At 36.0% G+C, this 19904-nt stretch overlaps 4 protein-coding genes across 6 annotated transcripts; 3 read left to right on the top strand and 1 right to left on the bottom strand.

Annotated features, from left to right (window-relative positions):
* The first annotated feature begins 1046 nt into the window (after positions 1-1046).
* Positions 1047-6177, top strand: LOC113702392 (UDP-N-acetylglucosamine transporter ROCK1-like). Of its 2 annotated transcripts, none has more exons than XM_072058785.1 (7): positions 1047-1345; positions 2519-2567; positions 2654-2880; positions 3428-3626; positions 3738-3881; positions 4607-4681; positions 4780-5506. In XM_072058785.1, the coding sequence occupies exons 1-7, from the start codon at positions 1191-1193 to the stop codon at positions 4798-4800; spliced, it is 870 nt and encodes a 289-aa protein (XP_071914886.1). In that variant the 5' UTR covers positions 1047-1190; the 3' UTR covers positions 4801-5506. The 2 variants fall into 2 exon arrangements, with proteins under 2 accessions (XP_071914886.1, XP_027079385.2); XM_027223584.2 differs by having other exon boundaries at positions 1048-1345; positions 5485-6177.
* Positions 6178-6575: 398 nt separating this feature from the next.
* LOC113701716 (uncharacterized) lies at positions 6576-11194 on the top strand. Its single transcript, XM_027222476.2, has 3 exons — positions 6576-6890; positions 7007-7431; positions 10646-11194. The coding sequence occupies exons 1-3, from the start codon at positions 6768-6770 to the stop codon at positions 10662-10664; spliced, it is 567 nt and encodes a 188-aa protein (XP_027078277.1). The 5' UTR covers positions 6576-6767; the 3' UTR covers positions 10665-11194.
* Positions 8029-12252, bottom strand: LOC113701715 (BTB/POZ domain-containing protein DOT3). Of its 2 annotated transcripts, none has more exons than XM_027222474.2 (6): positions 12103-12252; positions 11883-11952; positions 10217-11112; positions 9797-10064; positions 9576-9704; positions 8029-8710 (listed from the first exon to the last, which is right to left on the bottom strand). In XM_027222474.2, exons 1-6 carry the CDS (start codon positions 12243-12245, stop codon positions 8345-8347), a joined length of 1872 nt encoding a protein of 623 aa, XP_027078275.2. In that variant the 5' UTR covers positions 12246-12252; the 3' UTR covers positions 8029-8344. The 2 variants fall into 2 exon arrangements, with proteins under 2 accessions (XP_027078275.2, XP_071914885.1); XM_072058784.1 differs by having other exon boundaries at positions 8563-8697.
* Positions 12253-16126: 3874 nt separating this feature from the next.
* LOC113702495 (ras-related protein RABH1e) lies at positions 16127-19485 on the top strand. The gene is made up of 6 exons (XM_027223730.2): positions 16127-16442; positions 17589-17659; positions 17905-17993; positions 18157-18268; positions 18549-18639; positions 19023-19485. Exons 1-6 carry the CDS (start codon positions 16326-16328, stop codon positions 19164-19166), a joined length of 624 nt encoding a protein of 207 aa, XP_027079531.1. The 5' UTR covers positions 16127-16325; the 3' UTR covers positions 19167-19485.
* Positions 19486-19904: the final 419 nt, after the last annotated feature.

Here is a 19904-nt window from a genome sequence, read left to right as displayed (position 1 = left end):
ATTTTTTTCGTAATTAATATCAATCCAAACACATAGTTGTTTAATATAATGATAAAGAATTGTTGTTTAATTGATAAGATAATTCACATATAACCAAAAAAAAAATTATAAATCAATCAATTAGGAATTAAGTGAAAAAATTACGATTAATCCTATTTGAAAAGAAGTTAAAAACTTTTTTTTTTATATCACGTCACCTCACCATGGTATTTAATCAGGTAAAATGCCCAAAAAATAAAAGTTTTTCAAAATTTTCATTTCACGCATTAATCTATTTTCCGTATTAAATAGTCCATTAAAATTCGAAAAGTGATTCATCTTGATCTTGACCGTTCCATTAACCCTCGCATTTAAAAACAATAAAAAGTTAACCCACTTGAGAGGTGCACCTATTTAAAATGGACAATCTGAACATTCCGTATCAAACCAACCAGCTTATTAACTGCTTTGCATTTTTTGGTTTATGTTAATTAGCAATTAAGTTACGGACACTTTTCCACGGCAAGATCATATTCATATCTGCATGCGCTGATAAGTTACCGATTTGTCCAATAACTAAATGGATTTAAAGAAAAATCACATTATTCCCCCAAAATTCCAACATCCCTTCATCATCCATCGTCTCTCCTCATTCCGACATCTGTTGCCTATTTTCATCAAACCTTTGTAAGCAGCAATTGAGAAACCCAACCACAAAGTTCATCCAAATCTTGATTTGGAGCCAATCTCGTGATATTATTCTTGAAGTCGTACTTTTTCTAATTTGAACCAGCTATTAAATAAATCACTTTACTTTACAGTCAAATGCTATGTAAATATTTATTTTCTTTTTTTTAACATATAATTTTTTTTTGTTGGAATACAGTTTGGATTAAATTACGCGAAAAAATTGTTTGCATTATCTATTATAATATTTTTTTTATTGTCATGTACACGAAATAAAAGATGGGTTGGAATATGGGAATTTTTTTTTTTTGTCAATAATGAGATATTGAATTGTAATTTTATATTCATTTTCATATTCTTTTCTTTGACTATACTACACTTTTCCGTTAATTAGTGCCAGAGAGGAGCCTCCGAAGGTTCAAAGCAACTGAAAAGCAGCAGCTGCTCAATACAATAACTACTTTGACTGCTCCTCCAAGACATTCTCCAGAGCTCTGCGATCGCCGCCACCTGGTCGCCGGATCATGACGGCTGTAGCGGAGGCGGCGGCCAAGTCAAAAGTAACGAAATCCAGCTCCGGTGATCAAATTTCTAACCCTAACGGAAAAGTGTGGTTCTATTCTTTGCTGCTCACGCTACAATACGGTGCTCAACCTCTCATCTCCAAACGGTGCACGGGGTTAGTCTTTTTCTTTGGATTTTTTTCTGTCATTTTCATTTTTATGTAATTCATTAATTTTGGCGAAGAAATGATGATTTCTATCATGCTATATTTTGTTTCATATATATATACCTGCATTTGGGAAAGGTTTTTATATTTCTTTGCTGTTTTAAGTTTTGATTTTCTTGTTAATCTTTGTAGTGATCGTTTTGATTATCATATCAGCTGGCATAGCCGCCAATTATAATAATTCTTAGGAAGCTGGAGTGAATAATAAAGTTCTCAGGGTAATAGCCGGCAATTAATTAGTATTGCAAATAAAAAAATTTGTCAATCCTAAGAAGTAATGTTATATATCTATGCATTGCTACCTTGTGCTAGAAATCTTGAGTCTTTGTCTAGTACAGTATAGTAAACCGTCAAAAAGAAAGCTGTCTATGTACGAATACGTGGAAGCATCTGTATACACAAATGCGAATGGCGTTTGTCTCATGGCGGGCACTGCATGTTCCTCAACTTAATGAAGCAAGGAAAGCTTTTGCCTCCATTTATCCATTTTCATACAGAGTTAGAGTCTTACTTTTTACCAGCTTTCACTCCAGTTTGCTGTTAGGTTTAGTACTCGGAAGTCGGAACAACTACTGGTGTTAGTTTGAGATGGGAATTGGTGAAAGTTTAAGCAGCCTGTGCCTCGTGCTAAAGTTGTTCATTCAGAAGTTCAACAGAGTTAGTGATTGCTATTCAAGAATACAAATCCGATTGAAGAACCATCCCTTGCACTGCATTGTGGATGATTGAATACGATGATGTTTCCTGTGTGGAAATACGATGTTTTGTCTGCTACTCCTGGAGCTCGAGCAAGAGAACAAACAGTGAGCTATATTGCCCATCATGGATATCAGTGTAATCCTATGGATAGTTATATTAATGACAGCTAACCAAATTACCTCCAGCAATTTACACTTCCATTGTATGTTATTCAAACATGTTGCTTATACCAAGATGCGGAATCACTAAATTGAAACTGAGTTATACAACACGAACTATGTGAATTCGAATTTTTATTAGTCAAAATGACAGGTTTTGATTCATTTATCAGTTATTACCATCTAGAGGACAGTGTATTTATCATATGTCGGCATAGGGTACTTTTCCAGTATTTGAATATAATTTTGAATAGTTTTTCCTCAGGAGAGAAGTGATTGTTACTTCTTTAGTTTTGACATGCGAGGTGGTGAAGGTAATTCATCTGCCTTATGCACTTCATTCTTTAATTTTATGGTTGTGTTTCTGTTGAAAACTTACTTCTTTATAAATGCTTCATAGGTGATTTGTGCTCTTCTTCTTATGGCAAAAGATGGTACTTTGAAGAAACTATTCAAGGAGTGGACTTTAGTTGGCTCTTTGACTGCATCAGGACTACCAGCGGCCATATATGCACTGCAAAATAGCTTGTTGCAGATATCATACAGAAACCTTGATTCTTTGACGTTCTCAATGCTGAACCAAACCAAACTTTTTTTCACTGCTTTTTTCACGTATATGATATTGAGGTATGCAGCTCATTTCTGTATAAGGCTTTTACTTTTAAAATAGATGGCTTATGAGAGAGTTATAGCAATTTTCTGAATCTCCTCTTGAAGTTAGTTTTTGGCACCTGGATGCTTATTGAAGAACTTGTGCCATCATTCTCTGATTTTTTTGGAGTAACATGGGATAGTGTTGACTGGAGATGCTGTCATTCTTTGTTGAACACTATTTTTCTGTAGTTGGCAGTCATTTATGATTTATGGATATGCCTAGGAGGAGTGATCATTTTATGCTGCTACCGTTGTCAGTGTTAGTTTTCTTTTTATGTTCCTCATAAATTGCCTATCTTAGATATCAATGTGTTAGTGGCTGCTTCTTATTTGAAATGGTTTTTTTTTTGGGCAAATTCTTGATTTCTGCTATGTTAATGTGCCAATATTAGGATTCTCTCCATGGTTCTGAACTGCATTTTGGGTAGCTAAATTAGCAGGCAGTTGCAGACTTGCCAGTATTGATGCTCGATTGAGATTTCTAATCCTTTCAGCTGTGTTTTCTGATTTTGTTTTACAGGCAAAAGCAATCAATCCAGCAAATTGGGGCTCTTTTCTTGTTAATACTTGCAGCTGTCCTTTTAAGTGTTGGTGAAGGTTCCAGCAAAGCTTCAAGCAGTAGCAATCCTGAAGAAATTCTATTCCGTGGAATCATTCCAGTGTTGGTAGCTTCTGTACTATCTGGTCTTGCTTCTGCTTTGTGTCAGTGGGCATCTCAGGTAGGCAAAAGTTTTTAATAACGGAAGATAGATGGTTGAAGTGCTAGCTAATTACATTATACACTATAATGAATAATGATCCACTTTGTTTGCTTCCTGTCCCTGTAACAGGTTAAGAAACACACCTCATACTTGATGACAGTAGAGATGTCTATTATTGGAAGCTTGTGCTTGATGGCTAGTTTTTACAAGTCTCCTGATGGAGAAGCCGTCAGACAACATGGCTTTTTTTATGGCTGGACTCCATTGACTTTGGTAACTATACTTGCTAATTCTTATTCTTGGACACTGAATCATGTTAAAGTGGCCTGAGGGTAAAATTGTAATTCTGCTGAAATCAGTACCTTGTTTGAGTTTCCTATACCAGTGAGGAGGAAAAATCATTAGAAAGAAACGCTTTGATGACCAAAATTTATCTCTGTCAATTTGATTCATTCACTGCATTGTAACAAGCTCCCATTAGATAAGCAATACATTCAAATACACATTTCACATATATCACATTTGCATATGTGCTTCTAAGGTTTGAGCCAGATGTGCTGTCTTGTACTTCAGTTATGCGCAGTAATTTGAAGCCATTCTACTTTTGTGACTTTGTTTATTCTGACTATGCATAGGAAGTTGTCCATGGGACACTAATAGTCAAATGAATTAATTCCTCATGTTTTGAATTATAAATTGGTCAGTATCTTTTTCTGCTTATTTACTCAGTGAATGACTATCCTCGTATTATTGGAGTTGCCGATTCCTTCCAGTAGGCTATCTTCTGAAGTTTTGTTATTAAGGCATTAATATATAGATCTTTTCATAGATAAATAACCACTTTGAGGATAAACAGGGTTAATTGTAGGATACGCTTTTGTTTGTTAACATAAAACATTTGGGATTTATGCATCTGATGATAGACTTGGATGTTTGAGGCAAGCCATTTGATGGTGTTTGAATACTTCAAATTCTCATGCTTTTTGTCTTTTATTCAGATCCCTGTGATATTCAATGCTGTTGGTGGGATTCTAGTTGGCCTTGTGACATCTTATGCTGGTGGTGTACGAAAGGCAAGTCTTGCCCCTTAACTTTTACTATTTGTTAGGGTGGAGCAGACAGTATTTAAATCATGCTGTTCTAATAAATACTTGTTTTCCATTTGCAATAGGCTAATCCATCAAAAACTTGAAGTATACCCTAGAAATTTTGGACGCCTAATTTCAAGAAATATAGGCTTTGGAGTGCAAGAATATAGGCCAATCAATAAAGGTACATATGCAGGAATCCTGGGGTAGAGGAAGAAGAATATTTTGGGGTGAACTGATATGGTGGGATGCTTTTCTAGTAATTGGTTGGCTGTCTGTAGTTGAAGGCTTTTGTTTTAGTGTACCATCACCAATTGCTATTTCATCTGCCTAGTTCTACATCTATAGATGCCAAAATAACTAGTTCTAGAAAGGTCGACATGGTAGCTAGCAGCCTGGCCAGCCATAAACTTGAGATAACAAGCCTTTTTCAGGATAAATCAGAAAAAAAAGAAAATACATTTACTCAATTGATGATATGTTTCCTGGCAATTGAGTTTTGGGTTTTGTTATTAGGTATTATCTCAACTCTTGGTGTTTTTTCGGGAAATTAGTGTGAAATATCTATTAAGATGAGCATTACTTGCAATTGGATAAAGTAGTTTATAGGTGTATTGTCACGGTCTAGAGCATACCAATATTATTTTCCTGTGATTGAGGAAAGTGTCTCGCCTTTGATACCCATATTTCTTTTCCTGTTGCCTGCTTCCATCTCCTTCTTTTCTTTGCCTCTTGCACGCAGTTTAAGCGTTTAATGTCTTGTCTTGTCTTGTCCAAAATGCCTGCAGGGATTTGTCATTGTTTCTGCACTTCTCTTCACTGCTCTGTTACAGTTTGTCTTTGATGGCAAACCACCTTCCTTGTACTGTCTTGTGGCATTACCACTGGTGATTACCAGCGTATCAGTCTACCAGAAGTACCCATACAGAGTCAAAGCAAAGGAGGCATGAGATGTTATGAACTGCTATGTGGGAGATAGTATACTATGCCGATTGGTTTTACTTGCATTAACATCAGTTAATGAGTGAGGAAATATGCTGGCATTTTTTAGGAGCCTTCCTCGCTTTGGATAGCGTACTGAGTTTGTTCTTGTTAGTCAAATTCATCCGGTGTCAAGTGTCAATCAAATGTAGCTGGACTCTGTTCTTTATTATCTTAGAGGACGATATAAAGATAATCTGCAAAGATGCAAATTATCAGGTGCAAAGAGAAGATGCAAAGATGCAAATGCTAGAGCTACCACTGCATGCTATTCACATTTCTGGTTGCCCTTCTTTTCGTCTTGTTACTTGTTACAATGTACTATCAGGTTATTATCATTATTTTTATCTGGGGGATAGTAAAAGGGCCTCATAAGAGGAACATTCTCTTGGTTTGGAACTGAACATGAAATGTAAGCTTTGGCATATGAAACTGTACCGACAAAAAGACTAATGTCCTGTGTTAATGAGCAATGTACGCCGTACATCTTTTTGGTAGCATTAGCAATAGAACTGCCTTTGTTTTGGTGATTTTAATAGTAAGAACCACACATTATTTACACCTTATTTACACACACTGATTTGTTTGCAACTAATGTATAACACCCCAACACTGTGTTTTGACGTCATTTGTTTTTCTACAACTTTTTTTTTTGTGGAAAATTATTTTTTATATGTAATCATGCTTACAATCTTGAAGTTGAGCCAAATAAACAAATAATTTCGACTTTAACTCCGTTTATTCTCAGTAAAGTAATTGATTTTAGAAATCAAAAGATCAAAACACGAAACGATACGATCATGGAGTCTCTCTCTTTTTTTAATTATTTTTTTGAGGCATCTGTAAATTATGTTAAAATCCAATTTGGCAAATCCGACACCTTGAGGGAGCTGGTGGTTGGGCTGCATCCACAAAATCACGGCTAACCAATAAAAGTGAGCCAACAAAATTCGACCCGGCCCAACAGCTAACCCTTTCTTTCTCCTTCCACTGATCATTTTAAGTAGAGATCAGAAAACCTCTGAACGATCTCAAAATCACTGCAGAAATACACACTTTCACACTCCCAAACGCGCACAGAAGCATAAAGATGGCAAGTAGATTGGGAAGAAGAGTAGTACACTTTGCAAACCTACCAATTAAGCTCCTCATGCCCTCCTCTTTCTCCAATATTAGGGAAATTGCCCTCAAAACCATCCCTTCTGCCTCCAAGGTATGTACTTTTCTCCACCTCAAGATGGGATATATCTTTTCTTGATTTGTACTAAAGTTTGAATTTTTATTCATTTTTTCTCATATTAATCTGGTGGGGTTTTTTTTTCCATGTAGATTGAGATAAAGAGGGTTTTAGAGTCCCTTTATGGTTTTGAGGTTGACAAAGTGAGGACTTTGAATATGGATGGAAAGAAGAAGAAGAGAGGTGGGCTGTTGATTGCGAAACCAGATTACAAGAAGGCTTATGTGACCCTGAAAAATCCTTTATCAATTTCACCTGATGTGTATCCCATTAGAATGATTGAGGAGGACAAGAAGAACATGGCTAAGCCCTCGAAAAAATCAAGCATGTTGGAGGATGGTGAGCCCAGGACTCCACATTGGCTTGATGAGAGGAAAGATAGGTCCAATGGGTTCAGGCAAGAGAGGTTCGGATCCCCTCGTCGTGGTGGCCATAGTCGTGATGGTCCTGGTGGTGGGGGTAGTACTGGTGCAGCGGCTGCCAAGTTCCCGTGGAGCAATATGAAGTCCTTTGCTAGGTAGAATTCAAAATATTCTGCTGTCAAATTTGAGAATTAGCATTTTGGTGATCAAGTATGAAGTCGATTGCTATGTAGAATTTGGAACATTTAGTTTTTGAAATGCGAGATGAGAATTGGTGCTATTTATGTGGCTGGGTTGATAAGTTAGCTTTTTAGCTTTATTAGCTTCAACAAGGTTAATGATGAAAGATGACGATGTAGTATTAATACGAGTATACAGGCAGCTGGAATCTTTTTTTGGCCAATAGTGTTGTTAATACCTGAATTTTGCTAACTTTTTTTGATTGACATCACTGATGTTATCAAGCTCTGCTCTACCGGATTGTGATGTTTTCCTTCAACCACTAAACATAATATTTGCTTTGAACTGTTGGAGGTTGATAATTGATAGCATGTGCATACTCATTGTCTTTTACTGCTTTTGCTTTGCAAGCCATTGACAAGCCATGAGTTGGTTAATTCTGTGCTTATTGAGAAATTAATGCACAGATAGTTGTTCTTTGGTTTCCTCTAGGAAATTTTTACTTCATCTGGTTTGTAGAGGATTATAGATCTGCAATCATTAGAAAGTATGTTGACAGAGAAGCTGCACTCTGATCGCAAATGTATGTTATTCGTGGCTCAAAGGATTACATGTTTGAAATGTGTCTTTCATGTTATCGAGACTTAGTTGCTTACTACAAGGACTGGAAGGTTATATTTTGTTCATGTGTTCCAGAGGAATGACTAAAATTTCTTACACATTTGCACAAACATATAAGCCATGTCTATGAAAGAGAAATGAGGTTTTAAAAAAAAAAAACTCACAGCACGTGAACAGGCTCCAACTAGCCCATTTTATCCAAAACTTAACTGCTACTGTCTTCTACAACGAGTTCAGAAAGCTTTCGGATCTTAGGTAGGGGGAACTTTAGGAAATTGATACCCTCCTGTGGAACTTGGTTTTATGGCCTGAGTGTGATCTAGGGTGGCCGTCATCAGCTTCTTCCTCAACAGTTTTGGCCTGGGCAAGAGAAGACTTTTTAATTTTCATCCATTTAAATGTCCAACTTGATAAGCTCTTGTGTTTGTTATTTAGTTTTTCATATTCTTGCTGCAACTCAAAATAGTCCGTCTGCAATTCTTCCATTTTGGCCTTTACTATATCTAATTCTGCTTTGAGAGTGTTGACTTCCTTCTTTGTACATAGCCAGCTTCCATCTTGATCAGGGTTATCATCACAGTTATCCTTTCCTTGTATTATATCCCTCATCTTTACCTGTTCTGAGAACAAAACCTGTATTTATGTCACTTTGCAAGGTCAGAGATGTTCTTCTAAGTAAGCACAAAATCTTAGAAGAAAACATGGTTGTTTATTGGCTTGTCATAAAGATACCCATTCTTTCCTTCACTAGCACTCATATTATCTTCTGAAACATATTAAAGGTTTTCATAAGTACCTGGACATTATCCTTGTCATTTACCATCATACTTTAGTACCTTTGTATCAAGATGTATCAAGAGTTTTGCTTCAATCATGATATATGTTATGAGGCGTGCAGCAGTGCAGGTCTTTTAAGTTTATATTTTTTATTACTGAGTTAGAAATCTAGTGCAAGACACCCACGTGTAGCTATGAACAAAATTTAGAAAATTATCTATTGATGCCAAACCTTGAAAAAAAAAGGCAACATAATAGCTTATGAGATGATGAGAACGACATAACAGCTTATGAGATGATTCTTCTGATCAAATTGAAGAGATTATTCAAAATACTTCTTCAACTGCTTAATTTTTCCTCTTTCACTTAAAATGTCAGCTTTCTTTGTGTTGATAAAATGACATGCCTGAACAGTAAAAACCGATAAGTTTTTATAGTTGTCAAGATTTTAGCACAAATTAGATTGCTTGCAGCCTTGCCTGGAAAACTGAGCTTCCTATCAGTTTCTCATATCTTTGTTAAATGTCTAACTATTTAACTAAGTCCTGTCATATGAAGCTGAAATTTTCAGATATGTAAAGAGTCATGATGAGATTAAGATATGTGCTTGTATCTTAAAAAATTAGGTGCATTTTACAGCACAAAAGGCTCATTATGCCATTTGCCTAGAGGCTGGGTGCTGCCATAACAATGTCTTTTCCAGATTATTTACTGCAGTTACCTGGATTACAGTTCGTAGGGGCAGCCTGTCATTTTGTGCTGCATGCATACATGCGTCAATTGACAGCTTCTCACAGTTCATGATTTTGCCTAGCCTTCTGCGGTCTTGTTCTGATAGTGAAGTATGAGTCTGTAGGAAACCAGATTGTTAGTGTCTCAAATATGGTAATATATTTTATGGAAATATAATGGATTTAGAATTGGAAAAGGTAGACTGATAACCTTGAGATAAGTATCAATGGCTCTATAGAGACCATCATCACATGTTCGAGCATTTTCAGGCAAAGATTCAGCTAAAACTTGAAACTTAGAGATGGAGAGATTGGGATCTCTTGCAACTTCTGCTAGATAGTTGTCAAGGAGTTTGCCAACAGTCAATGTCCCTGGATTTTGTTGCAGCAGCAGCTGCTGCTGCTGTTCATATATCAAGAAGTACTCCAAAATCCTTTGGACAACGTCTATGTTGTGCATTGTCCAGTCATTGGTCATCCTGGGTAACCAACATAATGTGGGGAACATTTAGAGGAACTTATCATTTTACTTGGAAAGTATACTTTTGAAAAAGGGTTTGGAAGTACTATATAGACATCTTCTTAGACAATTAAATCTTGAAGTTGAGCTAAAGAGAAGGTTGGAACTCACTTTACCATCTTCCCTTGATCTCCTACTGTATAAGTTGGTATCAGCAGATCATTCACATTTGCTTTTTCCAAAACCATTCCAACTCTTTTCTCGAGCTCTGAGATTAAAGCTGGGGATATTGAAAACACTAGGGCCATCTTCAATATCCACAGAAGGAACTTGCAAGAAACAGCTTCCTTCTGAGGTGGCAGTATACTTACTAGACTCTCTATGATCATTCTATGCTCCTTATTCTGTCCAATGACCCCTTCCAGGCTCTTGCCAGTTGTGACACTCCATTGTACCTCATTTTGACTATATCCACGTCTTTTTATTGCTTTACCTGCATCTATATCTGGCAACCATTTTTCTGCGTATCGCATGATACATGAACCTATACTTTCTGATTTTGTCCCTTTTGCTCTTATGGCTACTATGATCCTTATGAAGTGATCAATGCGAAGAGTAGCCACATCCTCAAACCACCAATCTTCTTCACTGATGTTCTCCACTGTGGCTGAGTTTTCTCGAGATACTTTCCATGAAATTGAGTCGCAACATCTTCGAACAATCTGAAGGTTTTCACCCCATGGAGACAGCTTTTCACATGATTTGAGGACAGTGACTGAGTCTCTCCATAAAGAAAGGACCACAAACGTAAAGAAAGCTTCAGTCTTGGAGATGAGATTTCCATCTTCTAGTGATTCAGTCATCTCCAGAAATTCTGAAGCACATCTTAGTGCTGCTACATTATTGGGGTTTAAGCCTATTGGCAGGTCATAACAGAATTTCAGGACGAGTTCAAATGTTTCTGATCCACCTGGAAAGTTTTCGAGTTTGAGATCATAACCTAAATCTGGATTTGAAGGCTCGAGTTCGAGTCTATTTAGGTAGCCACACCTTGCGACTAAAGGATACTGTTCCAGGAGGATAAGTAAGATGAAATGGTTGTTCCTCATGAAAGCACAACTTAATTGAGATATAGTCTAATTACTAAAATGTCTACATTGTACACATGTATGGTGTACTCGGTTGCCATTAGTACAGAAACATAGTTTTAGACTGTTTCATTTGTAGGTAAAATGTAAGATTTTTTCGAGTCATTTAGTTGTATGTTTATAGATATTCCTCATCAAGGTTTACTACCTTTACATGCAAGAGCTCTCTGGTTATTTTCAGTTATCAAAACCTTCATTCAGCTGCAGTCTCTCTTAAAACTGTTTTTAAGTATATTTATTATGCAAGTTGTCTCTCCATATTTCAGATTCTTCTTTCCTCTTTTTGCCCTCCCTTTTGTGCAATTAACCTTTCTATAGGAGCATCTCTGATTATGTAGATGCTTTGGAAACTGGAGAAGTAAAAAGAGAACATTTAGCAAAATGACATAGGTGGTATAAACTGCATGGTGAAACAAAAGAAGACATTTACAAATGCTGTAGCATTACTTGATTATTTTGTGTATTTCTAAATTTAGAAACAAGGTGCAGGAATAATATTGCACATAGTTTGAAAATGGCTGTTTAATTGAACCTTGCACTTTCCCTGATCTTGTACACTGCGTTGTAGGTTACAAAACTTCGCCAGTTTAGTTATCATTCTGCTGTGAATTCGATTTTCATTACCAGTGAAGCATTTTACTGAAAGGATTCAAAGCAAAACTGATAAGTTTGGTTTTGTCTCATGTTACCTTGTGAACACAAAAGGTGATGTCTTCAACCTGAATAGATAGATCTGATGGAATTGGAGAGAGAGCAAACCTGCACAAGTTAACATAATTGCCAGAGATTGGAAAAACAAAAAAAAAACTTTTTGTAGCAGGAACTATTGGTTCATTCATACTCCTAGACAAACTAGAGGATTATAATGGTTACCAATCTTGAGCTTCAATGAGATCCTAGGGTCGTTACCATGAATGCTCTTTCTTTTCAAAGCCATCTGTTGTTGCAATGAGGTTCCCTGGAACTATAATACTATAACCACGAGCTTGATCAGTGCCATCAGAGTCACTGCTAGAGCTTTGTTGCTGCTCCATTTGGACAGACTTCATCATGAGTACTCTGTTGCCCATACTGAAGGCAATTCAGCTGATATAGAGGCAGAAAATGAGTGGGGCTGCTGGGGGCATAGGAAGAATAAATACGTGATAGGTGAGTCTATGGCTGGAATGCAAAAATCCAACAAACAAGGTGGTAGTTGTCTTCTTAAAGTCTCTTGAAGTTAATTTGTCATCGATATAGTATTAAGGCACAATGACAATTCAAAACCATCCACAAGAATAAAGAGAATGTCTGGTATTCTGAGGCATGTGTAGTCCCATTCAAATAATACCCACGTAAATGCATGCTTGACCAGTGCCTAATCTTTGTGGCTTAGACGAAGTTAACTGCTTAAAGCACAGTATAGCAGGTATATGTGATTGTAAATCATTCAGGATGTATTGCTTTGACAAGAAATATATGCTTATGTGTACATTTATGTCGTCGCAAACTTGGAAAATCTGTTTGTACCATGTAACTTTTCTGCCAACAGGCCTTATGCAGCAGATCCCAGTCTACAAATAAAAGGGTCCATAAAACATCATCTCTGATTATACGAGCTCCATCAGCAAAGCTATTAAAACTCTTAATCTGCTATTCTTCCTAATGCTTACATCGTGCTAAGGGCCCTCAAGTAAGATTGCAGCTATTTGCTGAGCTTAAAGAATACAACCTTTTTTGTTTTTTTCCATTGAATTTCAAGGAGTTTACTCCTGGCTCTGGCTCTGGCTCGGGGTTTCCACCAATCATTCATTCTATTAAAAGCAGTGAAAGCCACTCACACAGCTTAGAGAAGCGTCCGTTATATGCTTGTGGACTATATTTTGTTTTAGTAGAAGGAAAAGAAAAGGTAGTGGTTCCCAAGACTCGGACTGCAAATGAATCGGGTCGCAAGTGGTTCGAGTCTGAACTCGACTCAAGTTCGGTCAACATCGAACTCAAGTCGAGATCGAATTCGAGTTCAAAAATACTAAATTCGTTATCTCGCGAGATGACTGGAGCTCGATTATATATATATATATATATATATATATTATTTTAATAGTAAAATTACATATATATATATCCTTAATATTTTATTATTTATTAAAAAATTATTATTTTATTTATTTTTTAAAAATAAAATAATTTTTTTTTATTTTTTTAAGTTTGAGCTCGAGCTTGACATTTTGATCTCGTCAAGCTCAAATTCGAGTTCAAGTTTCGTAAAATTATACTGAGATTTGGTTCGATTAGATTGAAACTCGATTTGGTTCGGTTCGTTTGCACCCCTACCCAAGACCCAGCTCACTCGGCAAATATGCTACCAAGGCGACACTGAAATTCTTGACTCTTTTCCTACTTCCCTTCACTTAAGGATTAAAACTCAAAAAAAAAAAAAAAAAAAAAAGCTTCTATTTTGACAAAATAGTCTTTTTTAGCTATAAAACAAAACAAAACATAAGGATCAAGAATGCATTTTTTGCCACTTTAGTCCCAGGATTAACATCAATTTGACGGTGGTCTGTTGATATGGTTAAGATTTTTGTTTCCCTTAAATTAGCAATTAGTATTCGAAAGTACCTATGGGATAGGGATCCAAATTTTGTTCCCAAAAAAGAAAGTCCATGAAAATGGTGAGAAAACTCATGGTCTTTCTCACATGGTTGGAAAAAAGGGAGAAAAAAATGAAAAAAAAAGATGTCGGGGGAAAAAAAAAGATCAATTAACGTGTAATAAAATTCACAAACATTGTACATTACCAACAAAACACGATATGTGAAAATTAGCAATCAAGAAATTTCCTCCAAATATCTTCAAATATCCACGGTGTGCATATAGGTGATATTCAGCCATAATAGTATCAACTCCATCAATTGGTGTACGTGATTTGGTGAGGGAGCAACTCAAGCAAGAACAAGGTCTTGAATTTACTAAAGCTTGACAGATGAGTTTTTTTTTTAAATTTAATTCTCAAACAGATTTTTTTTTGTTGGAAACTGAGATTTAGATTTTAGAATTAATCTTCTATACACTGACAGACAGTGTATATACACTTTCATCGTTAGATGCATAACACACAATCTAAATTTGAATTCGAAACTCAAATTTTGCATATGTGTAATGCATTCAACTGTGATAGTGTATACACTGTCAGTCTCTATAAGATTAACTCTGAATTTTAACCAAAAAAAAAAAAGAAAGAAAAGAAAAATGAAAGAGACATCAACTACAGAAGTTCAGAAATTGTGATTGTAAATATAAATACATAAATACGTCTAAGTATTTTTAGTAAGGTAACACAGAAATTATTTGCAAAGTATAAAGTTCATTTAGTGTCACACGTGATGAAGATTAATAACAGGTCATATAAGCCCTCTGTAGAGACTATACTCGAATTCTTTAACCATAGGTTTCTAAGTTTTGTGATTAATTTCCTCGATTTTTGAGTTCTACGAAGATATTTGACTCAATAAATTAATTAAAGGATCCAATTAGATTAAACATGAGTTTACAGTCACAGCAACCCGCTGTCCGCATAAGTTGGAGCAAAAGCGTCATGCTTAACGCTCAAGGAAAAGCGTCCCCAACTATTGCTCGTGGATCCCAAGTGAGTTAGAAACGTAAAGATAGGAAAGAGTCAAGCTACGAGTTCACATTTAGCACATGATGGAAAATTATATGTTGGTAAATTTAGTCATTCTTTTCTTCCTCGGAAACTGTTTCTTGCGCTTAAAAATTAATTGCCAGTGATCCGTAGTCTACACTAAGTCTATAGGAAATTGGTTTTTCTTAAAAACAAAAAAGGGATCTAAATGGACATTAATTCATATAATACTACTAGTCAAGTCAAGTTAATTTTCCTAACCTTCTCCAAGAAGACTAAGGTTGCCATTGTTGGCTGAGGTAAATTAAACCTCAAAAAAGAAAGAAAAGTTAATTTGGTAGATTTTACTAATTAACACAATCTCCATTTCTTTAGCTTTTGATGCATGAGGAGGTGAGGGAGATAGATTAATCGACCCCAGAATAAAAACATAAGGTCTGTTTAATGGGTGTCCATCGGACACTTGTTAAGATGAATTTCAAGTGTTTATATTTTAAAAAATAATATTAACCAGAAAAAAGGCATATAAATGCAAGATAGAATAATAATTATTAGTATGTGAATTCGTATAATAAGTTAGGTGTGATCTAGTATACTAACGAGTACCCATTAGACATCCATTAGAAAAACCCGATAAACATATATGCTTAAACATGATAAGGGTAGCTCAACGCTTACCATAATTCTCATGCATTTCCTTTCCTCTCATGACATGAATGATCCAAAAGAATTATAAGCAATGCGCTATCATTCATGACATGACATGACATGGATGATTTTCTATCTTACATGTCCAAATAAATCCAACACAATGCAAAAAAGATGCGAAAAAAATTCGTAATAAGAAAGTGTCAATCTTAACCTCTTAAGTTAAGATTAATACAATCATTCATTTATTTTCTTTTGACGTATTAAGGTGCATATATACGCTTGTTGGATGTAAGTATCTAATGCTTAGTGTATATATAATCGTTGGTGATACAAAAATCGTGGGAGAGACACATGAAGAGCTAAATTTGAACAATTAAATCCAAGTAATCTAAAATGAAAAATAGAAAGAATGAAAACATCCCATTTCCATGTCCAAATTTTTCCATCTATTTCACCAAAAAGAAAAAAAAATGAGAGAGAACCAACCATATATTCATTCATAAACTCCTAAGCACCATATTTTTGACTTCCCATTTCAGGCCGATAGTTGGCGGTTTCTTGTGAATGAAAATAATGCCATGCACGATTGCACGCAGCACACACAGTCACACACTTCCCTGGCTCCCTTATAAGCATTGACAATTCGAAGGCAGCATCAGGTTGGGTCGCTTATCTCTCTCATTCACTTCCTTGATTTTCTCTCTTTCTCTTTCTTTCCTCTCTGCTGTTTCTCCTCATTTGACACCCAAGAAAACCAGGAGGGAAAAACAAAGGAGGACATAATCAGATCTGAATACATAATTCATCTGATCAATTGAAAGAGAAAAAGAGAGATTTGGATATTGTTAAAAAAAAGATGGCGGTGGTTTCACCTCTAGCAAAGTATAAATTGGTGTTTTTAGGGGATCAATCCGTTGGAAAAACCAGCATCATCACGCGTTTCATGTATGATAAATTTGATACGACTTATCAGGTTCAGCCTAAATTCCATCATCCCACTTCATATTTTTTGCCCCTTTTTGCTATAACGTTTGCTACTTTCTTTGTTTTTCTGTATGATCATGGTTTTGATGTATTTCTTGGTCAGGAAATATGTGTTTTTAATGGACTTGCTGTTTTTTTTTGGGGTATTTGTGTTTATTTATGGCTAAGCAATCTTTGAAGAATGTAAGTCGTTTAGGAGTCTTCCATGATCAATAAGAAATCTGGTTTTTTTTTTATTGGATATGTTTGATCAGTTGGAATTTAAAAGCATTACTGAATGCAATATGAAGACATATTTATCATCTTTCAATTTGTAAATTTGCGTGATGTAAAATGGAAATTCTGATCACTTTTCAGATTGCCCTGTAGGATTAATCATTGTTGACATAGATCTAAATCTTTAATATGTAATTTGATGAATTCTTACTTTCTTTACATAATTTTTTTGCCATCAATAAAAGGCTTCAATTTGATCAGAGAATAGCTGGCTCTACTAGGGAGGGAAAATGGGGGTAAGAATTTTTATTAAAAAAAAAAAAAAAATCCCCCCTCCAGGGCTGGAAGAAAGGAAAAATACGTAGAAGAAAACTGTTGAAAATTAGAGATGTATAATTACATTCATACTCTGGTTGCTCAAGGGGGATGGTATCTAGTGCAACCACTTTAGCAAAATCAACAAACTTGTGATTCGGAATTGTTATTACTTTCTACATCTTTGAATTGGGTGAAGAAGGCATTTAGACATTTAAGACAGATATTTTCAAGAATCACCTGATATTGGCATAGACAACATTGGACAATTTTCTTTGGGAATCGTAGATTGATAGCATCATTCAAGAAGATCATTCATATCACCGCTTGATGACTAATTCTGAGGGTTTCTTAAGCTCGTAACTACTATGCAATAGTTGTGGACAATGCCATAGAGAGCAATAAGCAGACCTTATACTCTGAGCTCTATCTGGTTTTTTTTTTTGCCTCTGCTTTTAGTCTGTGGCAAATTTAACTGCTTTTCTTGTTGTGAAGTAGTTATGTTGTGGTTCTTTTGTCTGGTGTGACCACTTGAAGGAATTTTTCAGGAGGACTCTTTGATCAACTTTATACTTTTAACTTAGTTTTACAGTTGTAATTGCAGGCCACCATCGGGATTGATTTTCTATCAAAAACAATGTACCTTGAAGATAGAACGGTTCGCTTGCAGCTCTGGTATATGATGCTTCTTTCATTTTCGAATTAGTTTGGATCAAACCAGTGTGAATTGAGCTCTCTGTGGAAGAACATTAGAGAAGTTGATGCTACAAAATAAGTCTTATGTACTTGCTCTGAATCATTTTTTAAAGATCTTGGTCATGGACTACTACTTTTTCTGTCATTTCATACTAGATGAAGCGAAAATCAGACCATAATACTGCTATATTTGCTTCTTGATGGTTTATTTTCCAATGTTGCAGGGATACAGCTGGTCAAGAGAGATTTAGAAGCCTTATTCCAAGCTACATTAGAGATTCTTCCGTAGCTGTGGTTGTCTATGATGTTGCCAGTAAGCATCGTTAAGATAGGGTTCTCTAAGACAACTTGATAATGATACTATTCTCCATGGTGGTTGCTTTTGTTATCATTGTGATTTTCCTCATATTCTGAAACTTTATGCATTTGGAAAAGCATGCAGCATCATTTGACTTGCTTATTTATCACCTTCTTAGATCGACAGTCATTTTTGAATACATCAAAGTGGATTGAGGAAGTTCGCACCGAACGAGGAACTGATGTGATTATTGTTCTTGTTGGGAACAAAACTGATCTTGTTGATAAAAGGTGGGTGTTGTAACATTCACCAATTTTGATGTTAATGCCATTTCATCTTATTGCGTGCTTTCTGATTTCATGCGCCTTATTGAATCAGCCGTATTTGGGTTCTGCTATTAATTGTTTGGTCCAATAGCAAGTGCAGTCACCACCACTAGAAACAAGGAAAAAAAGATAAAAGTCAAGAAAAAGTCCTCACAACTTCATCTTTACCGTTTAGAGGTTTTCATATGCTTTCTTCTACTGGTTCAGAATTGTACTAAATGAGTTCTTTTCGTGGTTAAACTAGGCAAGTTTCTATAGAAGAAGGAGATGGGAAGGCTCGTGAGTTCGGGGTGATGTTCATAGAGACCAGTGCTAAAGCAGGTTTCAATATTAAGGTAATACTATTCAAGACGGCTTAGATCATTATGAAATGAAAACTCCATTGATGATCTGTCCTTAGATGCAACATAATGGAGAATGAGTTTTTGGGATGTCTATATACAAATTTTCATGAAAGCATAATGGTTTCAAACTAGGATCACATTCTCTGGAGAAGATGAAAGATAGTTTGTTCTATGTTGGTATTATCTTGCACCTCTTATCAAATATAAGGAATGATAAAGTGGTGTCCCCCCCCCCCCCCCCCCCCCCCCCACACACCCCCACAAACAGTATACATCATTTACACTTCAGATTTTTGGTTGAGTGTTGCTCTGACCCCTACACGAAATCCATAGAAAAGTATGAACTGATTTTAACGCGAAAACTTTATGTGCAGCCTCTGTTTCGAAAGATTGCTGCTGCATTGCCTGGTATGGAGACACTTTCGTCCACAAAACAGGAAGACATGGTTGATGTGAATTTGAAGCCTACTGCAAACTCATCGCAAACAGAACAGCAAGGGGGAGGTTGTGCATGCTAGATGTTTTTACTCTCTAGAAGTAGCAGCAGGAAGAAGATGGAAAACCTTAGTAGTTGCATGAACCTAGATGTGGTTTTGGAAACTAATTAATTCCCTTTATGTGGAAATTGGAGCAATTTTGGAGTTCTTCGCCCAGCACATTACCTTGTTTTGTCAAGTTAAGAGACGGAGGAAGATGACCACGATCTTTCCTAGAATACTTAGGTTTACTCAGGATGCTAGTTTATGCTGTTACAGCTCTACTCTCTTGTCTAATTCCATTATATTCCCCTTGTGTTGATCTTGATTTGATTTAGAAATGGCATATGATTCTTGTGTCTCCTCATTTGCATTTACTCTTGGAGAAAATTGTAAAGAATGGCGTGGCACAATTTTGCAGCATGACTGCAGTGCTGTTCGATCCAAACACAAAACAATCCTACCAATCTGTAGGTACTCAGTTATCATCAGCACCATATGATCAGCAGAGAGAGGTAGAACCATGACTCGTTTTGCTTCCACGCTCTTGTAGATCTGGGACTAGTAGTGAATGATGCATCAAACAGGTTAACCTCTGAGTAATTTAAAAACCTAACAAAACATTGATGGTTCCAGTATGAAGGCTACAGTATGAAAGTAGCTGGGAACTGCTAAAGCTTTTGCTATAATAAGTTGATTGAACTGAAGCTGATATGGAATCTAGTCTGTTTGTCGCTTCTTAAGTAACTGCAAAGCAATGCCTATTTAAACAGCTAAGGC

This window comes from Coffea arabica, chromosome 7e (assembly GCF_036785885.1).
Source record: "Coffea arabica cultivar ET-39 chromosome 7e, Coffea Arabica ET-39 HiFi, whole genome shotgun sequence".
Lineage (NCBI taxonomy): Eukaryota > Viridiplantae > Streptophyta > Magnoliopsida > Gentianales > Rubiaceae > Coffea > Coffea arabica.
This window is presented reverse-complemented; position numbering and strand designations above follow the sequence as displayed.

What these genes read in the sequence shown, in the direction of transcription:
- LOC113702392 (XM_027223584.2), top strand. Translation starts at nt 1,191, where the DNA reads ATGACGGCTGTAGCGGAGGCGGCGGCCAAGTCAAAAGTAACGAAATCC. An exon ending in TTCACGTATATGATATTGAG is followed by an intron (nt 2,881 to 3,427) that starts GTATGCAGCTCA and finishes TTTGTTTTACAG; the next exon opens with GCAAAAGCAATCAATCCAGC. An exon ending in GCTGGACTCCATTGACTTTG is followed by an intron (nt 3,882 to 4,606) that starts GTAACTATACTT and finishes TCTTTTATTCAG; the next exon opens with ATCCCTGTGATATTCAATGC.
- LOC113701716 (XM_027222476.2), top strand. Translation starts at nt 6,768, where the DNA reads ATGGCAAGTAGATTGGGAAGAAGAGTAGTACACTTTGCAAACCTACCA. An exon ending in CCATCCCTTCTGCCTCCAAG is followed by an intron (nt 6,891 to 7,006) that starts GTATGTACTTTT and finishes TTTTCCATGTAG; the next exon opens with ATTGAGATAAAGAGGGTTTT.
- LOC113701715 (XM_027222474.2), bottom strand. Translation starts at nt 12,245, where the DNA reads ATGATGAAGTCTGTCCAAATGGAGCAGCAACAAAGCTCTAGCAGTGAC. An exon ending in GAAAAGAAAGAGCATTCATG is followed by an intron (nt 11,953 to 12,102) that starts GTAACGACCCTA and finishes TAACTTGTGCAG; the next exon opens with GTTTGCTCTCTCTCCAATTC. An exon ending in CCATTGATACTTATCTCAAG is followed by an intron (nt 9,705 to 9,796) that starts GTTATCAGTCTA and finishes GGTTTCCTACAG; the next exon opens with ACTCATACTTCACTATCAGA.
- LOC113702495 (XM_027223730.2), top strand. Translation starts at nt 16,326, where the DNA reads ATGGCGGTGGTTTCACCTCTAGCAAAGTATAAATTGGTGTTTTTAGGG. An exon ending in ACGGTTCGCTTGCAGCTCTG is followed by an intron (nt 17,660 to 17,904) that starts GTATATGATGCT and finishes CCAATGTTGCAG; the next exon opens with GGATACAGCTGGTCAAGAGA. An exon ending in AAGCAGGTTTCAATATTAAG is followed by an intron (nt 18,640 to 19,022) that starts GTAATACTATTC and finishes CTTTATGTGCAG; the next exon opens with CCTCTGTTTCGAAAGATTGC.